Raw genomic sequence first — 8056 nt, forward strand, 5'->3', positions numbered from 1 at the left:
TGCAGATCGCATCCCAAGAAATGAAGTGCATTTTCCTTTCAAGCGAGGGGCCTGACCAAAGAAAATTAGAAAACATGGATTCGAGCTGTGAAATGAGGTTACCTGGAAGCCCAAATATACCAGCCCAGTAGATGTAACACCCTTGGAGCACAGAGGAGATGAGTTGAAGGCGCCCAACATAAGACAAGAACCTAGCTTTCCACCCCTCCAACTTCCTACGAACCAAGTCCAAAATAGGGCAGTAGTCTTTCAATGACAGCCTGCCCGAAACTAGAGGGACACCGAGGTACCTGATAGGAAGTTAGGACTTAGATCTATTGAGTTGCAGCCCTGAAAGAGCTGCAAACTCTTCAAGACCCCCTAAGCTAGCCAAAACAGATTCATGGTTGGCCTTCACAAAGATCATTAGGTCATCCGTAAAAATAAGGTGAGATAGATGGAGAGCCTTACACCTAGGCAACAATTTGATTTGACCATCCACTTCCAACCTTCACATAATCCCCGAAAAAGCTTCCATGGAAATAGTGAATAAATAAGGAGAGAGGGGGTCACCTTGCCTGATACCTCTACCTCCCCTAAAGTAACCTGTGGGGCTGCCATTGATGAGAATGGAGAACATAGGGGTAGTCACACAAGCCTTGACCCATCCAAGGAATTTCCCTGTGAAGCCCATCCTTTCCATCACTCCAAATAAAAAGTTTTTGCTCAAGGAATCATAGGCTTTGTGGAGATCAACCTTCAAAACCACAGTGGGGTTGGTTGCTTTTTGCTCAATTCCTCTCACAATATCATGGCAAACCAGAATATTATCCACTATAGATCTCCTTTTGATAAATGCTAATTGGTTGAAACTGACCACATCACCAATAACCTTCTGAAGTCTATTGGAGATAATCTTAGTAATGATCTTGTAGAACAGGTTGCAAAGGGCAATGGGTCTAAAGCCCACAAAAGAGGAAACATCCCCCGATTTTGGAATTAGGGATATAAAAGTAGCATTCACCGAAAAGGGCATGAAAGAGTTCTCAAAGAACCATTTAATAGCCTTGGTTAGATCCTCCTCAATAACCTCCCATGATGTTTAGTAAAAGCTTACCCCGAAGCCATCAGGCCTAGGGGCTTTAGAGTCTTTCATTGCAAAGACCACACCCTAGATCTCCTCACTACTAATCTCCTTTTCCAACTCAATGGCCTGAAATTCAGAAATAGACCCCGAAAGGTGGATAGAATCCAGACAAGTTCCCTCATCCAAAGAATCAGTTCCAAACAAATTTCTATAGAACTTCACAACCTCTTCTTTGAGAACTCTTTCATGTAGAGAACTTTCCTAGGCATTCTTGCACTACTTGGAGATGTCTTATGGGTGCTCTCCCTACCAAAGACCAACTTATTAAGAGAAATATCCATGTTGGCCCAAATTGCATTTTTTGTTGGGCTGGAACTGAGAGCCATGAACACCTCTTCTTTAATTGTCCCTTTTCCAACAGCATTTGGGGGAGAATTAGTTCACTTTGCTCACGAGGGGTGGGGGGCCTACCACTCTCCAGAATGCGATTGATTGGCTCGCAAATGTTGGTTGTGCTAATGATACGATGGACATATTCCTAAGTTGGCATTTTGTGCTACTGTGCACTATATATGGTGGGAAAGAAACCAAAGGCTGTTTACGAACAAGGTCAGATCTTATGATCAGATTATTGAGGCTATTAGACTTGATGTGGCTATCAAGTGTGCTGCCTTCCCCATTTCAGTTGTTCATAACTCTAGAAATCAGTTTTTGGCTGACAGTTGGGGGATTAGGGTGGATTGGAAGGTTATCACACAAAAAACCTGCGCTTGGTCAGACCACCCACTCACATGACACCCCTTCATTGTGATGGATCTTTGACGGCTAATAGAGCTTCTTATGGTGGGATCATCCGAGATGACACAGGGGCTGCTATTATGGCTTTTGTTGGAAAGGGAGAGGATAATTCGGTCCTTGGGATGGAACTTTTTCCTATCCTTAGGGAGGTTACGTTATGCATTGAAAATGGTCTCCACCGGGTTTCTTTTAGATCTGATTCCAAACTTGCAGAGGACATTTTGAATGGGTCAGTGAATTATCCTTGGAACATGCAGGTCTTAAAGGACCGTATCATATCTCTTCTTGGACAGTTGCAACATAAAGAGATACGTCATGTATGGAGGGAGCTCAACCAATCGGCAGACTTTGTTGCTGCCATTGATACAGGGGATGAGGAGTCTATTTTTTATCTCCCGGACTTGGTGGAGTTGATCAAGGATGACTCATATCGTAAAACCAACTTTAGGACCCCTTCACATTGAGTAGCTGGCCCTATTTTTGGGTTGTATCACCGAGGACTTGACCTCGGGTTGCCCCTGGAGTTCTCCTTCTCCTCTTAGGCATGTCTAAGGGGAGGGGGCAAGGGCTGCCATTCTTTGTATTTTTTCCTTCTTCTGTCTTAATACAATCATACTTACCAATTAAAAAAAAAAGTTCATTTTCGGTTTAAACCAGACCGGGTGGGTCGTTTGGGCTTCTTTGGGGTCATTTCTATACTTTTTTGGGCTCAAGATTTTCTAAAAAGTGTCCTTATCTCTTATTAGATGGGTGGATGTGATGTTGAGGGTCGTGACCTTTGAATCGATACCTATTTTGACATATGTTCATTTTCTCTTTAAACCAAACAGGGTGGGTCGTTTGAGGTTATTTGGGGACATTTTTTTACTTTTTTGAGTTTAATATTTTCTAAAAAGTGTCCTTGTCTATTATGAGATGTGTGGATGCGATGTTGAGGGTCGTGACCTTCGAATCGATACCTATTTCAGCATAAGTTCATTTTTTGTTTAAACCAGATCGGGTGGGTCACTTGGCGTTATTTGGGGGCATTTCTGTACTTTTTTCGGTTTGGGATTCTTTGAAAAGTGACCTTATCTCTTATTAGATGTGTGGATGCGATGCTGATGGTTGTGACCTTCGAATCGATACTTATTTTGGCATATGTTCATTTTTTATTTAGACCAGACTGGGTGGGTCATTTGGGGTTATTTGGGGGCATATCTGTACTTTTTTGGGTTTGCGATTCACTGCAAAGTGTCCTTATCTCTTATTAGATGTGTGGATGTGATGTTGAGAGCCGTGACCTTCGAATCGATACCTATTTCGGCATATATTCATTTTCGGTTTAAACCAGATAGGGTGGGTCGTTCGGGGTTATTTAGGGGCATTTTTATACTTTTTTGGGTTTGGTATTTTCTAAAAAGTGTCCTTATCTCTTATTAGACGTGTGGATGTGATGTTGAGGGTTGTGACCTTCGAATTGATACCTATTTCGGCATATGTTCATTTTTTGTTTAAACCAGACCAGGTGGGCCATTTGGGGTTATTTGGGGGCATTTCTGCACCTTTTTGGGTTTGGGATTCTCTAAAAAGTGTCCTTATCTCTTATTAGGAGTGTGGATTCGAGGTTGAGGGTCGTGACCTTAGAATCGATACCTATTTCGGCATATGTTCACTTTCGGTTTAAACCAGACCGGCTGGGTCATTTGGGCTTATTTGGGGGCATTTCTATGCTTTTTTGGGTTTGGTATTTTCTAAAAAGTGTCCTTATCTCTTATTAGATGTGTGGATGCGATGTTGAGAGTCGTGACCTTCGAATTGATACCTATTTCGACATATGTTCATTTCCGATTTAAACCAGACCGAGTGGGTCGTTTGGGGTTATTTGGGGGCATTTCTTTACATTTTTGGGCATGGGATTTTCTAAAAAGTGTCCTTCTCTATTATTAGGCGTGTGGATGTGATGTTGAGGGTCGTGACCATCGAATCGAAACCTATTTCGACATATGTTCATTTTTGGTTTAAACCAGACCGGGTGGGTCAGTTGGGGTTATTTGGGGGCATTTCAGTACTTTTTTGGGTTTGGTATTTTCTATAAAGTTTCTTTAATTCTAATTAGATGTGTGGATGCGATGTAGAGGATCATGACCTTCGAATCGATACTTATTTCAGCATATGTTCATTTTCAGTTTAAACTAGATCGGGTGGGTCGTTTGGGGTTCTTTGGGAGCATTTCTGTACTTTTTTGGGTCTAGGATTCTTTAAAAAGTGTCCTTATCTCTTATTAGACGTGTGGATGCGATGTTGTGGGTCGTGACCTTCGAATCGATACCTATTTTGGCATTTGTCCTTTTTTCGATTTAAACCAGACCGGGTGGGTCGTTTGGGGTTATTTGGGGGCATTTCTATACTTTTTTGGGTTTAGAATTTTCTAAAAAGTGTCCTTATCTCTTATTAGACTTGTGCATATGATGTTGAGGGTTGTTCCCTTCGAATCGATACCGATTTTGACATATGTTCATTTTCAGTTTAAACAAGACCAGGTGGGTCGTTTGGGGTTATTTGGGGGCATTTTTATACTTTTTTGGGTTAGGGATTTTCTAAAAAGTGTCCTTATCCCTTATTAGACGTGTGGATGCGATGTTGAGGGTCGTGACCTTCGAATCGATACCTATTTTGGCATATGTTCATTTTCAATTTAAACCAAACCGGGTGGGTCGTTTGGGGTTATTTGGGGGCATTTCTGTACTTTTTTGGGTTTAGGATTTTCTAAAAAGTTTCCTTATCTCTTATTAGATGTGAGGATGCGATGTTGAGGGTTGTGACCTACGAATTGATACCTATTTTGACATATGTTCATTTTTTGTTTAAACCAGATCGGGTGGATCACTTGGGGTAATGTGGGGGGCATTTCCGTACGTTTTTTGGGTTTGGGATTCTTTGAAAAGTGACCTTATCTCTTATTACACGTGTGGATGTGATGTTGATGGTTGTGACCTTCGAATCGATACCTATTTCGGCACATGTTCATATTTGGTTTAGACTAGACCGGGCGGGTCGTTTGGGGTTATTTGGGGCCATTTTTGTACTTTTTTGGGTTAGGGATTCTCTAAAAAGTGTCATTATCCCTTATTATACGTGTGGATGCGATGTTGAGGGTCGTGACCTTCGAATCGATACCTATTTTGGCATATGTTCATTTTCAATTTAGACCAGACCGGATGGGTCATTTGGGGTTATTTGGGGGCATTTTTGTACTTTTTTGGGTTTACAATTCACTGCAAAGTGTCCTTATCTCTTATTAGATGTGTGGATGTGATGTTGAGAATCGTGACCTTTGAATCGATACCTATTTCGGCATATGTTCATTTTCGATTTAAACCAGACCGGGTGGGTCATTTGAGGTATTTGGGGGCATTTTTGTACTTTTATGGGTTTGGTATTTTCTAAAAAGTGTCCTTATCTCTTATTAGACATGTGGATGTGATGTTCAGGGTCGTCACCTTCGAATTGATACCTATTTTGGCATATGTTCATTTTTTGTTTAAACCAGACCAGGTGGGTCATTTGGGGTTATTTTGGAGCATTTCTGCACTTTTTTGGGTTTGGGATTCTCTAAAAGGTGTCCTTATCTCTTATTAGGCGTGTGGATTCGATGTTGAGGGTCGTGACCTTAGAATCGATACCTATTTCGGCATATATTCGTTTTCGGTTTAAACCAGAAGGTTGGGTCGTTTGGGCTTATTTGGGGGCATTTCTATACTTTTTTGGGTTTGGTATTTTCTAAAAAGTGTCCTTATCTCTTATTAGACGTGTGGATGCGATGTTGAGAGTCGTGACCTTCGAATCGATACCTATTTCGGCATATGTTTATTTTCGGTTTAAACCAGACCGGGTGGGTCGTTTGGGGTTATTTGGGGGCATTTCTTTACTTTTTTGGGCTTGGGATTTTCTAAAAAGTGTCCTTATCTATTATTAGACGTGTGGATGGGATGTTGAGGGTCGTGACCATCGAATCAAAACCTATTTCGACATATGTTTATTTTCGGTTTAAACCAGACCGGGTGGGTCGTTTGGGGTTATTTGGGGGATTTTCAGTACTTTTTTGGGTTTGGTATTTTCTAAAAAGTTTCTTTATTTCTTGTTAGACATGTGGATGCGATGTAGAGGGTCGTGACCTTCGAATCAATACCTATTTCAGCATATGTTCATTTTCAGTTTAAACCATATCGGGTGGGTCGTTTGGGGTTCTTTGGGGGCATTTCTGTACTTTTTTGGGTCAAGGATTCTCTAAAAAGTGTCCTTATCTATTATTAGATGTGTGGATGTGATGTTGAGGGTCGTGACCATCGAATCGAAACCTATTTCGACATATGTTCATTTTCGGTTTAAACCCGATCGGTGGGCCGTTTGGGGTTATTTGGGTGCATTTCAGTACTTTTTTGGGTTTGGTATTTTCTAAAAAGTTTCTTTATTTCTTATTAGACGTGTGGATGCGATTTAGAGGGTCATGACCTTCGAATCGATACCTATTTCAGTATATGTTCATTTTCAGTTTAAACCAGATCGGGTGGGTCGTTTGGGGTTCTTTGGGAGCATTTCTATACTTTTTTGGGTCTAGGATTCTCTAAAAAGTGTCCTTATCTCTTATTAGACGTGTGGATGCGATGTTGAGGGTCGTGACCTTCGAATCGATACCTATTTTGGCATTTGTTCATTTTCGGTTTAAACCAGACTGGGTGGGTTGTTTGGGGGCATTTGGGGGCATTTCTGTGCTTTTTTGGGTTTGGTATTTTCCAAAAAGTGTCCTTATCTCTTATTAGATGTGTGCATACGATGTTGAGGGTCGTGCCCTTCGAATCGATACTGATTTTGACATATGTTCATTTTCAGTTTAAACAAGATCAGGTGGGTCGTTTGGGGTTATTTGGGGGCATTTCTGTACCTTTTTGGGTTAGGGATTTTCTAAAAAGTGTCTTTATCCCTTATTAGACGTGTGGATACGATGTTGAGGGTCGTGACCTTCGAATCGATACCTATTTTGGCATATATTCATTTTCGGTTTAAACCAAACCGGGTGGGTCGTTTGGGGTTATTTGGGGTCATTTTTGTACTTTTTTGGGTTAGGGATTTTCTAAAAAGTTCCATTATCCCTTATTATACGTGTGGATGCGATGTTGAGGGTCATGACCTTCGAATCGATACCTATTTTGGCATATGTTCATTTTTGGTTTAGACCAGATCGAGTGGGTCATTTGGGGTTATTTGGGGGCATTTCTGTACTTTTCTGGGTTTGCGATTCACTGCATAGTATCCTTATCTCTTATTAGATGTGTGGATGTGATGTTGAGAGTTGTGACCTTTGAATCGATATCTATTTCGGCATATGTTCATTTTTTATTTAAACCAGACCGGGTGGGTTGTTTGGGGTTATTTGTGGGCATTTTTGTACTTTTATGGGTTTGGTATTTTCTAAAAAGTGTCCTTATCTCTTATTAGACATGTGGATGTGATGTTGAGGGTCATGACCTTCGAATTGATACCTATTTTAGCATATGTTTATTTTTTGTTTAAACCAGACCAGGTGGGTCATTTGGGGTTATTTAGGGGCATTTCTGCATTTTTTTGGGTTTGGGATTCTCTAAAAATTGTCCTTATCTCTTATTAGGCTTGTGGATTCGATGTTGAGGGTCGTGACCTTAGAATCGATACCTATTTCGGCATATGTTCATTTTCAGTTTAAACCAGAAGACTGGGTCGTTTGGGCTTATTTGGGGACATTTCTATACTTTTTTGGGTTTGGTATTTTTTGACAAGTGTCCTTATCTCTTATTAGACGTGTGGATGCGATGTTGAGAGTCGTGACCTTCGAATCGATACCTATTTTGGCATATGTTCCTTTCCGATTTAAACCAGACCGGGTGGGTCGTTTGGGGTTATTTGGGGGATTTTCAGTACTTTTTTGGGTTTGGTATTTTCTAAAAAGTTTCTTTATTTCTTATTAGACGTGTGGATGCGATGTAGAGGGTCGTGACCTTCGAATCAATACCTATTTCAACATATGTTCATTTTCAGTTTAAACCAGATCGGGTGGGTCGTTTGGGGTTCTTTGGGGACATTTCTGTACTTTTTTGGGTCAAGGATTCTCTAAAAAGTGTCCTTATCTATTATTAGACGTGTGGATGTGATGTTGAGGGTCGTGACCATCGAATC

At 40.9% G+C, this 8056-nt stretch overlaps 1 protein-coding gene across 1 annotated transcript; it reads left to right on the top strand.

Moving 5' to 3' along the window:
* Positions 1 to 1857: 1857 nt before the first annotated feature.
* LOC122672274 lies at positions 1858 to 2328 on the top strand. Its single transcript, XM_043869773.1, has one exon. The coding sequence runs from the start codon at positions 1858 to 1860 to the stop codon at positions 2326 to 2328; it is 471 nt and encodes a 156-aa protein (XP_043725708.1).
* The last annotated feature ends 5728 nt before the right edge of the window (positions 2329 to 8056 follow it).

Source organism: Telopea speciosissima, chromosome 8 (genome assembly GCF_018873765.1).
Source record: "Telopea speciosissima isolate NSW1024214 ecotype Mountain lineage chromosome 8, Tspe_v1, whole genome shotgun sequence".
NCBI classification, from domain to species: Eukaryota; Viridiplantae; Streptophyta; class Magnoliopsida; order Proteales; family Proteaceae; genus Telopea; species Telopea speciosissima.

Bases quoted from the DNA above. Each gene is read 5' to 3' on its own strand.
- LOC122672274 (XM_043869773.1), top strand. From the start codon at position 1,858: ATGACACCCCTTCATTGTGATGGATCTTTGACGGCTAATAGAGCTTCT.